Source organism: Pelodiscus sinensis, chromosome 2, assembly GCF_052426305.1.
Source record: "Pelodiscus sinensis isolate ZL-2025 chromosome 2, ASM5242630v1, whole genome shotgun sequence".
NCBI lineage: Eukaryota > Metazoa > Chordata > Testudines > Trionychidae > Pelodiscus > Pelodiscus sinensis.
Genome location: NC_143053.1, coordinates 60,537,344 through 60,557,913, shown reverse-complemented (window position 1 = coordinate 60,557,913; position 20,570 = coordinate 60,537,344). Strand labels below are relative to the sequence as shown.

Genomic DNA, 20,570 nt, shown 5'->3' with positions numbered 1-20,570 from the left:
GCCAGATGTTTGCACAACACAAATGTTCTAATACTCTCTCTGAGACACTACCAAAGACATCTGCAAAATCCTGTTTTTGTGTCTTCTGCTTGGAACAGAATCAGTTTTTCCTTCAGGGATGTTTTGCTGTCACCAGGACCATCAGTCACCACACTGCCAGGTTTCCATGCTGTTAGATATCATATAACTGAATAGTCATGTAACCACATGAAATCTTAGCGGTTACAGAACTATTCAATAGTCCCTGGTGGCAGACCACCATTCAGTGCATTCCCAGTCCCTCTCGCAAGAAGCCCCCTGCCACCCATGCTGTATCAGAGGCAGTATCACGGGGTGGCAGCAGCCCTTTTCCGGAGGATTTCTTATTCCTACTTGAAAGGGCTTATTTTCCGGAGAATCGCGTCTAGACTGGCGCTTTTCTCTGGCTTATCCCCAAGCCGGAAAAAAGCGGAAGCCATGTAAATGCAAATGCCGTGGGGGATATTTAAATCCCCCGCGGATTTGCAATTCCGAAGTGTCTAATCTGCATCCCTTTTCCGGAAAAGGGGTGCAGTGTAGACACAGCCTAAGGGTATATCTACACTTGCCCTCTACTTCGAAGTAGGGAGGCAAATGAAGCATACTGAAGTTGTAAATCAAGCCCAGGATTTAAATATACCGTGCTTGATTTGCATGTTCCTGGCTGGTCGCCGTTTTAGAAATTCACTAGCCCGGAGTAACTGCCCGTGTCTACGCGTGGCAGTGAAACGGGAGTCCAATGTAAAGCCCCTAATTCGAATTAAATGGTAATTAGCGGGCTTGATTTGCAACTTCGGTATGCTTCATTTGCCTTCCTACTTTGAAGTAGAGGACAAGTGTAGACATACACTAACAGATTTATTAGGGCATAAGCTTTTGTGGGCATGAAGTGTCACATTGTTCTGTAAATAACAAATGAAAAATTCCAAATTATAACATTAACATAACGAATAGATTAAATATAAAGGATTAGCACTATCTTTAATGTTTTTAGCTATACTGATGTGACTATAAAAAGACCTTCACTGGTCATCCCTTTTTTGACATTCCCCTTTGTTTATAGCACAGAAACTGAGAAGATAGAAAGGTTTTTCTAAAAAGGTGAACAATGCTGAAAATTGTTCTGTGTCAAATGAAGTAATAATATTACTTACATATCTTGTGCGGTTTTATCTAGACCAGAGAGAAAAACTATTTACTAACTTTGGTTTCTGTGACGGGGTGGATAGACCCCGCAGTGAAGGGCAGGGAGTAGCCCAGGCCCAGCTGGCTGAGAAGGCCCCAGCCCTTCCAGCCCTGCTGGGCATGCTCCCAGCAGAGTCTGGGTATAAAAGCAGAGAGAGACGTGCAGCAAGGGAAGCTGCAGGGGGAAGGAGTAGTCCAGGCTGCGCTGGTGTTTCTGCAGCAGTTGAGACCAGAGTCGCTGCCCATGCCCGACCCTGAAGCAAAGCCAGCAGCCATCAATCCCAGGGAGGCAGGACCACACTCGCAACCCAGACAACGGCCCCAGCAGGTACGGACTCTGAAGCAAATGGACTGCACGGGGACCAGGGCGTGGTAGGAAGCAGCCCAGAGCAAAGGACTAAAAGTGTGGCTCAGCGTGTAGCGGCCAGATTCCCCGCCAAGCAGGCAGGAGCCATGGTCCCTGCCTAAAGGGCCCTGGGCTGGGACCCGGTGGAGAGGGAGGGCCCGGGTCCCCTTACCACCCATTTTCTCTTCCCCGGGCAATCAACCCCTGGTCCGGGAGAGGCTTCGCTGAGCAGCTAGGCCTCAAAAGCCAGATTTACCCTGACAGAGGGGCACTGACTTCTGAACAAGGCTGTTAGAGCCAGATTTACCCGGTAGAGGGGCATTGACTTTGTGGTGTAGCCAAGGGGGGGGATGAGCCCCCCAACAGTTTCCTACATCTTAGTATAAGTATAGAAGTAGTGTTGAGAGGTCTCAATGAAGGATCATTGTCCTACATACCATCAACATAAAAGGAAGGTCCTCTACCCCAAAGAACATACAGTAAGGGGTAACAGGAGTATACAACAAATAAAGACTGCACAAGGTAACAGATTTACAACATAGGAATTTTACCTCTTCACTGTGAATTAAATGCCAACTTACCAATGGGAAACTCATTGTATTCCAACACAAAATATGTGAGGTACTTAATACATTAATAAAGTTAATTAAGAAAACAATAACCAAATAAAAAAATTCTCTAGATTACCCTATCCTTACAATAGGGATATTTTTTCAACTCTGGCGCCTCCGCCTGTTCAGTTATGCCAAAGAAACCAAGACTGCTATAAAACTGAAGAAATTAAAAACTTAGAATTAACTGTAAAGGCAACAATTCATAACATAAGATCTAACTAGCAATCCTCGTAACTGTACATCTTTCCAGACATGCCTCCATCCACCAAACAAGGCAAAAGACTAGTCCAGTGTAGAATTCTGAGAACTAGGTATCTGGAAGCAACTGCAGCTGAAATGATAATTATGGATTAATACACCAGAATGCATAAGAAAGACCAAGGGGGGGCTGTCCTGCATGTCAGCAACTGGAGCCTCTCCTCTCTATACCCAGAGAACGTAACTGCTTTAGTCAAGCAAAAGACACTTCCAGGATGGGCAAGCATATTCAATGGGCAAGCTGGCCAAGCAAGTTTTTTCAATTATCTTCCTGATGAACTGGACAATGGTTTGGAAGGTTCCCTCATCTTTTCTTGGCAAAAGTTCAGAGAAAAGTTCCTGCGTGTCCTAGAACTTTTTTGTCCTATCAAAGTAGAACTTTAGAAATCTGAAGATAATACCAGTCCCTTCTTTTACCCTTTTGGTTTTTTTGTTTGTTTTTAGCACACATAGAAAAGAACTAAGGTCCATATCCTGGCTGACAGGAAAGGATGACATGGCCTTAACTGCATAAACTTGTAATTATGAAACACCAACTAAGAAGTAGCAGGTCAGTAAAACCATGGTCATGGCCAAAGTGAGGACCATCAGGAAAATGGCTGTCAGAGTAAACCAATAATGGGAAAGATGCCTCAAAGTTTCCAAGAAAATGAAGCCAGATGGAAGGTAAACTCCCTTATCAGAAGAGCCAGTAATCTCAGTGATAGGCCCACAGAACTAACCCTAGCTCTTATACTAAAAAGTGGTTGGACAGAAAGGGACCCATTCCAAAACAGGTTTTTAGAAAGGTAGCCAGCAAAGACAGCATTAATTCTGACACTAGTTGAATCTCAAAAACCTTCTATGTTATAAAAAAGATCTCAGGATAGAAGCTGCCAATAACTCTCTCAGATATATTAATTCTAATTATTTTTGCTGGCTTCTTTATAATAGGTCTGCAAAGAGAAGGTGTTCAAAACTTAGAAAATTAATAACATTTTCTGAGATGCTCATCCTCATTCTCCACAGAGCAAGAGTCAAGAAATCTTCCCTTCAAAGAGGCAAAGTGAACTTGCCTTATTTCAAATCTTCATAATCATTGGATTACTGTATGGGACAACTTCTGGCTTACTCATTCAGCAGAAGACAGCTACATAGAAAGTCTCTTGAATGCAAGACGTGTATTATTCTGCATCTTTTCATTACTTCTTTCATGAAAATAAAATATTATCATAACCTTTGATCATTCAGAAGCCTTCTTGTGTGACCACACTTGTGGAGTTTACCTTAACTTCTTAATGGGGCAGCTACCTGCAAGTTTACTCATTTCTAAAAGGTTTGGCTCATTCACTCTACCATCTACCCCAATGAAGAGGAACTCTAAGGTTCCCTTTCCTAGGTTTGGTGCACTGTATCTAATCTTTCAGGGTAGGAAAGATTAATTGAAGCATGTTATTCAAATGTATATCTATGTATACCAGTTTTTCTTTCCATTTACTTACTTTTATAAAGTATAAAAAAAAATCTTCAAGGCTTCTAGTGACATCATAGCTCCTAGTAACACAAGCTAAAAGTTTAGAAAAAGTAGGTGATGTATATAATTGAAAGCACTGAAGATGGGTTTAGATTGTTTAATTTTGAATAGGCTGACATTGCCACCCCATTCTGTACATTACTTATTTGGGGATACAGCTCAGAAGGTGTCCAAAAGGCTTCAGCTTCATCATAATGGCTGGGAACAGATCTTACATCTGCTGCACCTCCAGAATCTGGCATCAGACCATTGAGTCTTTATCATCCTGATCTTGAAAGATGCCGTGATCAAACCAGGGCAAAGAGAAGGAGCCAAATTACATCACTACCTCCATCATGTTTGGCAAAATCCTGATCAAATACCACCAAGTTGTGAAGCTTGTGCTACTGTTGCCACTGCCTCCCTCATATTCCATTTTTCTTTACCACCTTGTTTCTCTTCTTTGCCATCTTCTTTTTGTGTCTTCTGTCTCTGAAGCAATCTGTTTTTGCTGTCCAAGACAAATCCACCTTTTGTGACTCTGCTGTGAACCTATTACCAGAACGGAAAACTAAAAACAATGCCTTAAATAGAATTTGCCAGATCTCTGAGTGTGTCTAATAGGGACACATGCTATGCTTTGCAATTTCCCAGCAGTTATTTTGCAAGCAAGAAAGCAAGAGAAAATACCATTTTCCTTCTTCCTTCATGTTTTAAGTGTCTTGTTTTTACTTAAAGAAATAAGAGTAAGACTTCAATAACCACTGGTCATCTACACTAACTTTCTTCTTACAAAAAAGGACACTTAATATCTCTGTAAGATTGTCAAGAAAAGTCATGATAGTGGGGCAGCCAAGCCAAACTGAATGACACTGTGGCCCCATGCAGAAGGTCACAACTCATGGAGTGGGAAGAGCTTGCTCTCCAAACCTCCTATTCTTCACCCCCGCCTCCAGGATCTACCCTTCCACACTAGGACAATAATAGGTTTGTAGTGAATGGGTAGAGTTTTCATATATGAAAGGCAAAGACAAAATTCAGTTGATGGTTGCCAAAAAAATTAATTTAGTAAAAGATTTGGAAGACCCCAATTTAGCATGAGTAAAGGAAAACACTATTTTCCAGAAAGATAGGCAACCATTTTGCTGTTCTCTCCTCCCCACATCTTCCAGCTATTAAATGATGGTTGTGTGGAAACCTGTAGTTCCAACCACACATGATCTAGAGCACAGCTTAACTGATTAGTTAATGTTGACAGGGTAAAATACATCACTGGGATAGTGTAAATATCATCATTATAAAATGAGAAAATTAAGAGTATAGTGTAAAAGTAATCCAAACACATTAAGGTCTGCAAATACACAGATTGGACACCCAAAGAAACATGAGGAAAATGAAGACAAAATCTAATATATCTTTAAAAGTGAGTTTAATCTAGACCAGGATCACAAAGACTAATGTAAAAAAATACTGTTGTGTATGATGTTGCTAAAGGACAGAATTAAGATTGTGTGGGCTCCCAGAAAACCTCTTAATGGTTATGGACAAAGGGCGATCAAAGTAGAAACTGTCAGACACTGAAATCCCATTTTAGGCATGAACGGTCACATTTAGCTGATTTCATGCAGAGGGTAATAATAGGAAGTTAGGTTTTTGCCTACATGAAGAAGCAGCAAAGGTAAAATGAGATGCTGTGTCTTCCAAGACCTGGTGTACTAAATAAGGATCTTGTCTAGAAATTTGGGACCTTAAAAGGTAATGAGTGGGCTTCAAAAAATGTCACCAAGACACCAAAGTAAAATCCATAGAGTAATGTATGCCAGAATGCAGGATCTTAATAAATGAGAATAAAATCCTGAAACAGGTCATGAAAATTAACTTCTAGCAAGCATTTTGACAGATTCTTGCAGATGGCTTTTTCTGATTGGGTTTCTTATGTCAGTGGAGGTACAGGTGTAATAGGCATGTGTGTCAATTAGCATCACTGACCCTTCACTCTTAAAGTTCCTAAAAAATATGCAATCAGTAGCAAGTGGGTATTTTCATTCCTTTTTCTTAAAAGGAACTAGAGGTGATCCAAAGAATTACAGGCCAATAAGTTTTACCCTACTACCAGATCAAATAGGTTGAAATAATTAATACATTCTACAATATGGCTATGTTTTAATATGGATAAACCACAGCAGAGTCTCTATGGGAAAAATTGTGTCTCTCAAACAGTTAGAATTCTTTGACCTGTCAAGAAAAGGTAAGGTAAAGGAACAAACTGACAATTAACTAAAAGGCTTGTTTCAATGTCTAAATAAAATTCTTCACAAAAGACTATCAAAGAAACACAAGTTATCACTGGTGAAAGGCAAGTATTGTCACGGAGCAAACTGGCTAAGGGAAAAAACAAAGCAGCAATGTAAGGTCATCATGACAGATGAAAAGTGGTATGATCCAAAGTTGGGAACTAGGACCAGTGTAATTATTTAATATATTAATGATATGGGAAAAAATGAAAAAGTAATAATAATAGCAAAATTTGCAGGTGACAAAACGTAAGTTAGTCAATGCAAGAGAAGATGAGAAACTCCAGAGAGGCCTAATAAAAGCTATAGAATTGGCAGTTCAAACTGGCAGTTGAAACTAAATTTTCACATATACAAGCCTGAAAGAAATAATTGGGTCATATTCACTGCAGGGTTCTAAACTAATTAACTATTCAGGAAAACGACCTGAATGTCCCTGTGGATAGCTAAACATGCAGAAGTGGTTAAAAAAGGAAACACTGAGATGCTTAAAGAAAGATAAGGAAAATAATTAGGAATCTAATATAATGCCTATACATGTTATTCCTTCACCTAAATACCATATCCACTTCTACTTCTGCTATATCCTCTTTTAGGAAAAATCTGGAAATACTTATATTCTAGATGAGTATTTTATAAGTCAAAAGATTTCCTTCCATAGACTGAGAGGATCGGTAGTCTTTAAAGGAAAAATTAGTTGGTTTTGAGCAGGATATGAACCCAAGTTCACTTTTGCCCCTGAAAGGTCAAATCAAATATGCTGATTTGGGGTGATACAAGGAAATTTCTCAGGAAGGTCTTAAAGACACCTACTGGCAACATCTGGAGAGCAAGTACAGACTATTTTCAAACATCTTTTCTATAGAAGAATGGACCTGAAGGACTCTCTCCAAATTTGCCCCAGGCAAAAAAACCACAAGTTTGCCTGCTCCTCTCAAATAGTAGTTTTTATTCAATTGGGGAAAATTTTCAAGGTCCTTGTTATATGTGACACTAAATACAGCTATTCTTCCTACTAAATCCTCCTGGAATCACCAGAGAAAGAAACCGAGAGAGGGCTAAGAAGAAGAAGTCAAAGGTAGTCTCCCCCAGAGACTGAATTTGTAACAAAGTACACTATACATTTGCTTGAAAAGCTTGGGGAAAATCCTGAACAGGACTGCAGAGAGGAAAGAAGAAAGGAAGCATTTACTTTTAGTTGATACATGGCAGGATTACAAATGAAGAAATCTGGGTGGAACCCATTTATTTTCAGAGAAATTACAAGGAAAATAAATATTCCATGGGATAGGTGTCTGAAACAAGGTGCAGCTTCCCAATTTGGCCTGGGAAGAGCTAGGGAACTGTGCGTTTACAAAGCCTACAGCAGCTGGATCAAGTGAAAAGTTGTAGCCAAGGAACTTCTTGATACCAAGTTTAAAGCTACTAAAAGTCAGGTTTTTAACCTGAGTGAGCAAAGACCAGAAATCTTTTCTCCTGAGTCTGATGGACAAATATTAGACTGATACAGTGATAAACACAATACATAAATCTAGATAGCAATGCCAGACGGGTTATTTTTTTTTTAAAATACCCTGTTTGTATAAATTTGTCTATAAGAATGTGAAGAATGTCAATGACTTGCATTCACAAAATGTATTTTAAAATTTAATATTAATAAAATTGCATATTACTTCTACAATGTCTTATTTTGCCAAACATGAAAGGATTACCACTTTTTAAAAGGAATGCTTTTGTGACAAAGTCTAAATTCCTCTCCACTGGAGCATTCAGTTCATCATACTCTTCAAACTTAGTTTTCTCACCTGTTTTGTGAAACTTTAATAACTAGTTTTAAGGGGTTTAGACTGCCAATTGGACCAACTTTAAAACTAAATTAGTACAAGGGAGGAAATAACTGGAACAGGTTTGTTTGGTTTTTTGTTGCCATTATCATTTAAGTCATTACAAAAGCCACATTTTAATGAGAGTCAGAAGATTTTTTCCACCTTTTCCCATTCCACTTAAACACATTTACAGAGCTGTACTGATATCTGTGACACTAATCTACATGGATACTTTGGTAACAAGACATTTAAACTCCCTTTCCTATTTGTAAATTTAATGTATTAGTTATTTTAAAGAGTTAAAATTTAAATTATCTGCATATTTACTGAATATTCATTTTATTGTGAATAAAAATAAAAAATAATGCCTATTGCCGATATAGCTGTTTTCATCAGTAGATCTCACAATGCTTCATAATCTTTCAATGTATTATCCTCACAATAGCCCTATGAGATGATTCCCTATCACCCACATTTTACACATTGAAAGCTGAAGCATAGAGGGGCTAAATGGCTTGCCCAAGGTCACAGAGGAAGCCCATGGGAAGGCAGAAAATTGAACCCACATCTCCAACATCTTATGCGCAACTGTCCTAACCATTTGGACTATTCCGTAGATACTGAAAATTTTGTCCCTTTATGCTATGATTAAATGCCAGTATGAATTCATAAGAAAAACAAAAATAATTAGTACTGTAAACTTCAGTCAGAATTGGCCTTTTAAAAAAAACTAATTAGACTTCCTAACAGTTTTTCAAGTAAAAAAATGTTTAAGGTCGTTATTTTCTTATGCTGCTTTAAATTTTATTTAAGTTTGATTCTGTTTGTGCTAAATCAATGGAACCTTTAAAAATATTCAGAGACACAGAAACCTACTTCATATCTTTTCAGTTCTCATCCTATGTGTAAGGTCACTACTTCCAGAACCATCTTTGTAAAAGCTGGAAAAATACTCATCTCTTCCAAGCAAATAATAAGTGCATCCATTGCTGGATACAAGAGGATACCTCACTTCATTCAAAAACCTGTGTCTGGTCTTGATGTATTCATAACTATACTTAAACTATAGAATAAAAAAGTAATACGGAGCACTTAGAGTCTTCTTTACTATTTTTGGAATAACAAGGACGAAGTGATGAAAATATTTTTCTGAACAGTGTAAGAGTGGTTTCTTTTTACATAAGCAGCTTACTGCATTAATTTTTAGAGGCCCAGAAGTTGGAATTAATGGAAGCCTTCATGTATTTGTGATTTATCTGCTTTTAAATACTTACAGTGAAAAATACGGAAATCAATGTATGGATGAGAACCTCTTCTTTCTGTTTCAAATCCTGCCCGACTTCTTACTCGCACATCTCCTAGAAATAGGGTCAAGAGTGAAATAAGAGTGGAAGAGCAGCAGAGGTAAAATGCAATTCAACATAGCTGCAAGGACTAAAAAGTCATGTACTTAGTGAAGTAGGATTATTTATACAAAAAACCTACTCAATGCTTTTCATTTGAGAGGTGATGTTACAAAACAAAGTTTGAAGATTTGTTAAACATGCAACTGCATGCTTGTTGTCATCTTCTTTCCTGCCTAAGCATATGTGGCAAGCAGTCAGATAAAATTAAAAACATTTGACTACACCATTATGATGAAAATGCATCTTAATGTGACAGGAAACAAGAATATTAAAAGTTGATTTGTCCCTCAATTAACACACAAAGCAGGAATATTTATATAGTTCAAAAGATTCAGCTGCAAGAAATTGTAGCTTTTAGCAAAATACCAGTTACCATCTGTTCTCATATTAAACAGAACATTTCCCAAGTAGCAATTACTTACTTGTGCTCAGCTATTTGAACATTACACAAGGTCCTATTAAAAAGACCAAATCTCAGTATTAAAATTTTAAAGCTTAAGTATACTTCTTGATATTTGCTACTGCAACTAAATGAATGCTATACTGGATTTCTTAACTTTTGTTGATTTCTGCATTTGTGTTTATCAATTGAAAGCTGATCAGGTGTAAGTTACTTTACTAATTCGTTCATTCAGACAAGAGAAATCTCATTAGCTCTTACATATACATCAATGTAATATTATGTTTGTCTCAAATCTAATTCAATGTTAATACATTGGAACAGGGGTGGGGAACCTCCGGGCCATGGGCCGCATCCGGCCTGCCAAACAATTTAATCCAGCCTGGGGCAGGGAAGGGGTCCAGCGTCTGTGAAATGCTGCAGGGAGTCCCAGGGGCTGCTTTAAAAACTTTCCCCTGTCTTCCCTGCAGCATGCGGGTGGACACTTCCTGTTCCTCTCCTGGTCAGAAGGGAAAGTTCCACATGTTAGAGCTCCAGGTTTCTGTGCTTGCTGCCCTCCCCGCTCCCGCAGCTGCCAAGAGGAGGCAACTGTTAAGGAGGCATGCAGGGACCAGGAAGGAAAGGGGAGGGGGAAATCCATCCCTGGAATGGGAGGGGAAGGAAGCCCCCGAACCGCCTTCCCTGCACAGGGGAGGCCACAGCGAGGCCACCTTCTCTCCCCCCTCACCACCTGATCTCTTTCCCGCATTAAGATGGCTTCATGCTGCCAGCAGTGACCCCTTAACAGTTCAGGAGGTGTTGGGGGCAGGTGGAAATCCCTTGCAGGAGTGAAAGGGAAAAAACCCTCCCCTCCCTAGCCCCTTCCCCCCATGGGGTGCCTTTAGGGAGGAAGGGATGGCCACAGCTGGGCAAGGAAAAGCAAACTCAGCCACCACACTAAAATTTGAAGGAACGAAGGAAGGCAGATATCAAGAGGGGGTTGGTTTGTGCATTTTTTTGATTTTGCTTCTCACTTTTGTGCCCCCCCCCCCCCCCCGCTTATATCTCTGCAGGGGTATGGCTACACTAGCTACCCTAGTTCGAACTAGGGAGGCTAATGTAGTCATTCGAACTTGCAAATGAAGCCCAGGATTTAAATATCCCGCGCTTCATTTGCATGTTCCTGGGCGCCGCCATTTTTCAATGCCCGGTAGCTCGAACTACCTGCCCGCGGCTACACGCGGCACGGGCTACGTAGTTCGAATTAACACTCTTAATTCAAACTACCGTTACTCCTCATTGCAGGCAGGTAGTTCGAGCTACTGGGCATTGAAAAACGGCGGCGCCAGGGAACATGCAAATGAAGCCCAGGATATTTAAATCCCGGGCTTCATTTGCAAGTTTGAATGACTACATTAGCCACCCTAGTTCGAACTAGAGTGGCTAGTGTAGCCATACCCTGGGTTAGTGGCCCCTGACCCCAAAAAAGGTTCCCTACCCCTGCATGAGAACATTGTCAAAATTGCTCTATTTCTATTAGTGAAATACTGAATATATACAGTATTACTGTCCTCTCCGCAAAGAAATCAGTTTTAGTGTAAATCATAATTAGGGATTTAATGGGTATGACAAACACTACATTTAAAAATTAGGAGAACTAAAGAAAAATCTGCAGCTATTTAAATTCATTGTGTTGAAATCGTTCCATCTCTCCGTCTGCTTCTCCAACTAATTTATTCATAGTACTAATTTAGGCACCTTATTAAATGAAGTAACAAATCACTTAACTAAGGTCAGAACTGTAGCTGAAGATACTAAAACTTTGTGAAGACATTTAAAAGTGTCCATCCTACAAACTACTGTAGGATGGATAACTCTGCAGAAATGTTATACAGTTAAACACCATTATTTGGCAATACCTAAAATAACACACTTTATGTAAGTAGTATCTTGAGAGATGCAACGTGGCACTACGACAAAAATGAAAAGACCCAAGTACTACTCACCATATATTATGAGAGAGAGAGAGGGTATGTCTACACTACAGCACTAATTCGAACTAACTTAATTCGAATTAGTTAATTCGAACTAAACTAATTCGAACTAGTGCATCTAGACCTAAAAACTAGTTTGAGTTAGCGTTTTGCTAATTCGAACTAGCATGTCCACATTGAGTGGACCCTGAACCGAGGTTAAGGATGGCCGGAAGCAGTGCCGGCAGGGCATCAGATTAGGACTTAGAACGTGGAGCTGCTGTCTCAGGCTAGCCGAGGGCTGTGCTTAAAGGGACCCAACCCCCACCCCGGACAGACAGTTCTCAGGGGTTCCCCGCTCGCTTGTCTAACTCGATGAGGGACAGCAAAGCAGTCCTGGCTTGGAATGCCCTGAATGCCCACACTCGGCACATCACAGCACTCAGCCATCAGCCCGGCTGCACTTGTCACAGGCTGCCAACCGGGGGGGGGAGGGAGTCAGTCGGGGGGCTGCAGGAGAGCTTCCACCCCGAGGAGCCCGCAGAGCCACCCCAGTCCTCCCCATTGGGGGCTCGTACCCCATTCCTCCCTCACCTCCTTCCACTTATCCCTCTCTAGCCCCCCTTCCTGATGTACAAAATAAAGGACACGTGTGTTCAAAAACAGAAACTCTCTTTATTGAACAAAACTGGGGGAGACTGGGAAAAGGAGGTGGGAGAGGGGAAGAGAGAGGGTGGGAGAGGGGAGGGCAACTAAAATGACCAGGGGTTTGGAACAGGTCCCATATGAAGAGAGGCTAAAGAGACAGGGACTTTTCAGCTTAGAAAAGAGGAGACTGAGGGGGGATATGATAGAGGTCTATAAAAGCATGAGTGGTGTGGAGAGGGTGCATAAAGAAAAGTTCTTCGTTAGTTCCCATAATAGAAGGACTAGAGAACACCAAATGAAATGAATGGGTAGCAGGCTTCAAACTAATAACAGAAAGTTCTTCTTCACAAAGCAAATAGTCAACCTGTGGAACTCCTTGCTGCAGGAGGCTGTGAAGGCTAGAACTAGAACAGAGTTTAAAGAGAAGTTAGATAAATTCATGGAAGTTGGGTCCATGGAGTGCTATTAGCCAGGGGGTAGAAATGGTGTCCCTGGCCTCTGTTTGTGGAAGGCTGGAGATGGATGGCACGAGACAAATGGCTTGGTCATTGTCTTCGGTCCATCCCCTCCAGGGTGCCTAGTGTTGGCTGCAGTCGGCAGACAGGCTACTGGGCTAGATGGACCTTTGGTCTGAACCAGTACGGCCATTCTTATGTTCTAAGCTCAGGGCTCAGGGTCGGGGTCTCACTGGACCACCTTGATTTTCATGCAAACCTGCTCCTGGGTGGCTATGCGGGCAGCTATTCTGCCCTAGACGGACACTTTCCTGTGCCTAGTGCGGAGGTCGTGGACGTTGGAGGCTTCCCCCCAAACCTGGATGAGGTCCACGATCTCCGCACTAGACCAGGTGGGCGCCCACCTCTTGCGGCCCCGGGCAGGCTCCTGGGAGCCGCCAGCCTGGTCCCGAGAAGAGGCGGAGGGCTGGGTGGCAGCGGGTGGCTGGCTCGTGCTGTGCCAGGTGCAGGGTCTGCTGGCTGGGTGCTGGCAGGCTTGCACCTGGCACGGGCACCGTAGCCAGACCATGCCCCTTTAAGGGCTCCAGGGCCGGGAGAGGGGCAGACAAGTTTCCCTGGTGGTGCCCAGAGTGGCCACCAGGGCAAGCTGGGGAGGGCTAGCCTCCCACTAGTTCGAATTAAGTGGCTACACAGCCCTTAATTCGAACTACTTAATTCGAACTAGGCGTTAGTCCTCATAGAATGAGGTTTACCTAGTTCGAATTAAGCACTCCGCTAGTTCGAATTAAGTTCGAACTAGCGGTTTGTATGTGTAGCACTTATCAAAGTTAATTCGAACTAACGTCTGTTAGTTCAAATTAACTTTGTAGTGTAGACATACCCAGAGAGAGTGTATTCACACAGCCTTGGGGGGCATGAAATGTCTTCAATTATTCTTTCCTTGTATATGTTTTTTAAAGTCCCGAAAAGCCTTTATGAAACTGCTAGTACAAGGTTTCGGCAAAAGGAAAGTTAATCTCAACATGACCCATGCAATAATCCACACCTTTCAGACTAACAAAGACAATGCCAAATTATACGACTCTCCAAGATATTCAGCTAACCAGAGTGGCTCATTCCACTTCCAGGAAGATACAGGAGGCAACACTGCAGAATTCTTTGGCTAAGCACAAGAACTGGTGATTCTTTGGATTCATGTGATCTTAGGAAATACTTCTAAATAAAAGGTTAGTAAAAGAAAAACTTTCCCCCTCTAATATCAAAACATGGAGGAGGGAGGGAACTTGGATTGCACATTAATATTTTCAAATGAAATTGGCAAATAAGACAGTACTATCCCCCATTCTCAGGCAGAGTGCTGCTGTCAGATGTAAGTCACATCAAGGAACAATAAACAGTTCTAGAACAAAAGGGAAAGCAAAGGAGATCTGGAGGAGGAGCTGGCAGAGACCCACTATTTGAAGACTTTCTTGGGAGTTTCATGTTAGCAAAATTTACCTCTGTTAGTTAATTTACCTCTGAATATTTCAGTAACCTTCAGGTTCCCATTGTTGCATTCTACCAAAACGTGCTAGATATATAGGGAGGGATAGTTTAATTATTCAGTTGATGATTAAGGTTAATGGATTATAGCAAAGGAGACTTACTTGTCTGATGACCATTTCCCTTGACTGAGTCCATGCAACGTATTTCATCAGCCAGAAAGGTCAACAGTGACAAAGGTGTTGATAGCAAAGGGCTCTTCAAGTGGTTTGTTTGAGAGAAATCTTGTTTTGCAAGTTCACCAAGTGAAATACAGCAATAGGTTTATAAAGAAGGGGCCTGTTTCTGAGTGAAAAAATTAAATCACTTGTTGGGGAGGGTAGCATTAAAAACCAGCAACATATTGGAGCTGCTTAGGGCTAACAATGAAATAGAGTTATCTGTTTTGAGATAGAACGGTGTAGAAAGACATGCTTTTGTATCTATAGTAAAGAGCAGAAATTTCCCAAATAAGCAGAGAGAAATCTGTAGAAAAGAGGTATTTTCACTGAGCAGTTGAGAAAGCCAAGTACCCATCAAAACCTCCTGTCTTTTTTTATACATTAAAATACCTAAAGCATGTGTCCCAGAAATTCTCAAGAAAGCAGCGTGCTGAAGTAGCCCCTAAAAGTTCTGAACTATAGCTCAAAACAAAAAGACCATTGCCTAGCTCATGAGTGGGCAAAGGGGTCTCTATGGGCTGAATCTGGCCTGCCAAGCCAATGGATCCAGATAGCTGCCGCCCTACTGTTCCCCTGCCTCCAAGCCAATTGAGACCTTGGGACAGGGGAGCACACAAAGGGTACGTCTAGAATACAGGCTTTTGGCGACAGAGGCTTTGTCAACAGATACTGTCAACAAAGCTTCTGTCGACAAAGAGCGTCTAGACTACATCCAGTTCTGTCGAAAAAGCAAGCTGCTTTGTCGACATGAGAGCGTAGACGCAAAGGACAGTGTAGATGCAATAACGCCTTCTGTCGACAGAACTCTGTCCACAAAAGGCGTTATTCCTCGTAGAATGAGGTTTACCGCTTTCGACAAAACACCTTATGTCGACAGAACTCGGCGGTAGTGTAGACACAGGTATAGTTTTGTTGACAAAAGTTCACTTTTGTCAACAAAACCCTGTAGTCTAGACACATCCTATGTTTCCTCCCCCTGCCAAGGGCATGTGTGCAGCTAGAGAGAAACACCAGCTGTTTTAAAACAGCTGGCAATTCTCTCTGGGGAAGAGAGAAACTTCACATGAACCCCCACCCCCAGGCCAATCAAGGTCTATGGGTGAGGGAGCAGAGAAGTCTCCTGACCCCACCCCTTCAGACTGTCACTTCTTGAACCACATTTTAGGGGAAGGAGACTCTGCTCATAATACACAGAAAACCAGAAGTTGACCTGGTGAGACAAATGGGCGGTCTCCAATACCACTACTAGAAGACACCCAGATATTTACAAATGGAATGTATTTAGCATCCTGTGCAATTTACATGTTCTTTATATCTGAAGCATCTTTACTGTTATTTTCAGAGCTACTTTAATAAGAACAAATAGTGCCACTATGAATCTGTAAGACTCTGACTATTGTCCAGTATCAGAGTCAAATAATTCTTCTGAGAACTAAAACAGAGTCACACCTCCAATAAAATAAACAAATGATATTACAAAGAGTACCACAAATGAAATGTTCATCCCTTTATTTCATTCTCTTCATTTGCTCAGGACTGGCATTAGTCTTTTAAGAAGTTTCATCAAAGAAATGGCTGAATTATGGTAACAATCACTATAGAATCCTTTAAGTCTGTTACAAGTGCTTCATAATCTTCTTTCAAGTAACATTATATTTGCTTATTGGCTAGATTTTTGGAAGCAGCTGCCCAGACTACAAAAGCAATAGCCTTTATTAGCTGAGAAATGCAATCATCCTCTTCAGGAGGATTAGCTTAAAAATCTTCTGTCTTCCCACGCTTTTTCCCCCCTGAAATTTAGGACAAACCCTGCTGAAATACTCTTTGCAGAAAAAGTCAACACACACCTCTAATAACTGCTGAATAGAAGCCCCTAATCACCACCACACTCATTTTAAAGTGATTTTTTTAAAATCCACCAAATCAAAGAGGACCAAAAAGAAAAAAGAAACCGGAGCCTCTTCAAAGAAAAAGTGAGAAATCTTCTTGGTTGAATTCTCCAATTTAGTGTGCATATATGACATACACATTCTCAGCTATTTTTGTTAGCTCAGTGTGCTAAATTCTGTTTTTCTCCTAGCACAGTTGGAAAGCTTTGCAGACTGCAACAAGTCAAGGAACCAGCAAATGGAGACACTAGGGCTGTGTCCAGACTCCATGCCTCCGTCGACGGAGCATGTAGATTAGCCAGATCGGAAGAGGGAAATGAAGCCGCGATTAAAATAATCGCGGCTTCATTTAAATTTAAATAGCTGCCCCGATCTGCCGATCAGCTGTTTGTCGGCAGATCGGGAGAGTCTGGACGCGATGCCCCGACAAAGAAGCCTTTCTTCATCGACACAGGTAAACCTGGTTTCACGAGGCTTACCTGTGTCGATGAAGAAAGGCTTCTTTGTCGGGGCATCGCGTCCAGACTCTCCCGATCTGCCGACAAACAGCTGATCGGCAGATCGGGGCAGCCATTTAAATTTAAATGAAGCCGCGATTATTTTAATCGCGGCTTCATTTCCCTCTTCCGATCTGGCTAATCTACATGCCTCCGTCGACGGAGGCATGGAGTCTGGACACAGCCTTTCTTGAAAAGGTTGAAGGTGAAAAAGGAAGTGAAGGAAGAGAGTGCTCCTTTGACTAACTAGTTGAATTTGCAGAGAATAGAATTACCAAAGAAATATCCCACTTTAGGAAAAGAGGATAAGACTGAGAAATTAAATGGAACAGGGAGAAAAGCCTGAAATATTAGAAGCAAAGGGGGAAAAAAGGAACCAAGGTAGTAAAGGGAAGGGGGTGATGGTAGTGAAATATAGATAGGAACCTGTCATCTCAAAGAACCTCCATCTACAGATACATACAATCCATTTCATCAAGTGATGATCCCTATGTGAATTCCACATACAGGAGATTAACAAGCCGTCAAAACAGGTGGTGGATGCAAAGGTGCACAAGTGATATTGATTGTAGTACTGCTGTTCACATAATCATAACCACAGCTTATGACTGTACAAAGGATAATGACTCATAAAGGAATACAAAGAGCTCCAAAGAGTTGCCCTATGTATCTCTAATATGGGTACATTTGTCAGGAATGCAGATAAAGAAGCTTGCCCCATGGGGAAATGAGACTTCTGGGGGTAGAGAAAGAGGAATGCGCCAGTGTAGGTTTATCTCTTTATCATTCTGCTATGGAAACAAATAATTTAGGTGTCTTTCTACCATCCTTTTTTCTTTACAGATAAAAAGACTGAAACCCTCCAGACATCCAGAAAATGTGGTCTTCTCTACTCTTCTGACACGTGATATAGGAAAAGATACAGGTAAGCAGATGACCAGATTTGTACAAAACTTGGAAACTTCTTTGGGTACGAACTGGAAGCAGAAGCATAGCAAGAACTCTTCTTTATAGGAAAGTAGAATATGGCGAGTCCACCCATAAGCACTCCCTGCTTTGTGACTCATCTGGCTGACGTTCCAGCTTGTCAAGGTGATTCTCCACTCTGGCACTTTCAGTGCAGAAGGTGGGGACCTGCAAGAAACCTCATAATACAGTGCCACTAAAGTTTTATTTAAAAAAACTCCCCAAAGTCACAAAGTCCCTGTCTTTGGGTAGTACTCTGCCACCAACCAAAAGCAAAAACCACTTAAAGCTAGGAAGAAACACTTGATAACTTCTCCCTGTGAGGTAACCCCAAGCCCTTAACTCTCCTTTAGAAGACAGCTTGAAAACAAACTATACTCTGAATAGCTGACCTTCAGTTCAGGTACATGGACACAGAACCTTCTGTCTTCTAAGACACAGGAATTAGATTATAGTCATTAAAAAGTGATTTTATTAACAAAACAAAGATGATATATTTTGTAAAGTTTACTTGATTGCTACGTGTTACAGAACAACTAAAAACATTAAAGCACAGAGAATTGCTTCCCTGCATTTCAGTTACAGTGTAGAGGGATTTTTCACAAAGTAGTTTAACCAACTAGAATACAAAATAACCGGATCATGTCCAACTAAAAGCATTCCCTGTTCTACTTACACCTCTGTTGTTCCAAAATTTAGGTCATTTCAAAAATCTTTCTCTCTCTTTCGATTGGCTGTACTGGCTCCCTGCCAACACTTCCTGGTTACACACTGTTCTGGGTTTAACCCTTTAGTTATTTAATGCTGGGATGTTTAGAAAAGGATCATACCCCTTCCATCTATCATACAGCTACTCTTTATGGACAAATGGATCATGGAGCATATGGCTAGCTGCTCAATGGGAGACTTGGCGAAAGACAATAAAACAAAACTAAGGTCATGCTGAGGTGTGGACTTCACTGGTGGAAAGGATCTGAGAATCCCCTTCAAAAAATCTACCTGTGACAGGGTCCATAAAAGATACGGTTATCCACTGGGCAATGAAAAGCATTGATAGCTGCTAGATGCACCTGAGGGGAACTGAATTCAAGACCCAAAGACTTAAAAGATAAGTAATATATAACAAAATATCAGGGATTTCTCTGGAATCTGGTGACAAATCACGCTGATGAGCCCAGGTGGAAAAGAGCTCAATTCCATTTAGTTAAGTAAAATATTCGTTTAGAGTCTTTTCTACTTCAGTCAAGGATGTCTCTTGGAACATGAGCTTTCTGCCTTTGATACCATCCAAGTACCAACTTCTGAGTTGCCGTCACCCCAGATTGGGGGTACATTATCTTGCTTCTGTGTTTTGTTAGAAGGGTAGGATGTTCATGGGAGGTTACACTGAAAGCTTGAACAGATCCATGAACCAGAATGGCCTTGGTAAGCAGAACTGTGAGGACCAGTTAGGTGTGATGAGGATGACTTGAGTTCTGTCTTGATGGATTTTCTGCAAAACTTGTGGTATCAAAAGAATTGGGAGGAAAGTATTCCCCTGGCACCCTTCTATGAAATTAGGAGGGCATCTATCAATGAATCTTTGCTGAGGGTTGCTCTAGAGAAGTACCGAGGAAGCTTCCTATTCACCTGTGAGAAGAAGCAACAGGCCACTATTCCCCACTGGGCAAAAAGTTTGTTGAGATCATCATCATGAATCTGCCATTTATGATTTGTGGAAAAGTATCAGCTCAAATTGCTAGGGACTTTTGCACTCTGATAAACATGCTGTTGATCAAGTTATGCAATGTTTGATGCACAAGTTCCAGAGGATGGCTGCCTCCCCACACAAAGAGCTCTCGTTCCACCTTGTTTATATAAAAGACTGTTGTTATATTGTCCAACATTAGCTAAATGTGTTTGGATTGGATGAATGGGAGGAAATCATTACAGGCCTGATGCACCACCCCCAGTTCATGTGCATTCTGGACTCCCGGGAGTCCTGACATCTTGTGCCATATAATTGCTCATGTGCGCACCCCTATTCAAGAGTGCTGGTAACAATGGTTGCCTCGAGTGCTAGTGAGAGGAGCTCTTTCAGGTTTTGTCCACAAGAAAAGAGAGCTTAATACCCTGGGCAGAACTGTGCCCTTGTTATGGAGGCTACGTCTAGAATACAGGCTTCTTTCGGAAGAAGCTTTTTTCTGAAGGAAAGAGAGTGTCTACACAGCAAAAGTTTCATTTTCATATTCATACTTTTGCATGCCTCCTTCTCTGAATGAGATTTATTCGGCCAAAGAGCTTAGCACCTTTGGCCAACATATTGTGAAGGGACTATTTAAGTTGAATGACAATGGGCCTTGGATAATGCCAATCCATATCTTCTTCACCTTCCTGAGGAATGTTTACACTAGCATGTGGGCAATAGCTTCCACCTGCAAAGAACTGAGTCATGCACAGACAGGTGATTTACCTATTTTATGACTCATGATCACACAATCATCATGCTGTACTTTTCCACAGCAAAAACAATGGGAATCCCTGCACATGGGAGAAGATGGGGGAATGCCTCCATTTTACCTCTTTCCTGCTGCAGCTTATCTTTCCTGTTCAAGCTTCTGAACTATGGATTTATACCAATG

The 20,570-nt window shown here is 41.4% G+C and overlaps 1 protein-coding gene across 2 annotated transcripts in view; it reads right to left on the bottom strand.

Annotated features, from left to right (window-relative positions):
* Positions 1 to 20,570, bottom strand: part of PDE7A (phosphodiesterase 7A) — a 90,118-nt gene that overhangs the window by 33,210 nt on the left and 36,338 nt on the right. Inside the window, exon 3 of one of the 2 annotated variants that reach the window (XM_006127481.5) lies at positions 9,308 to 9,391. The exons of the other annotated variant lie outside the window; for it this stretch is intronic. Coding sequence (XP_006127543.2) covers positions 9,308 to 9,391 — 84 coding nt within the window. The remainder of the gene's footprint in view (positions 1 to 9,307; positions 9,392 to 20,570) is intronic. 2 annotated transcript variants of the gene reach the window in all.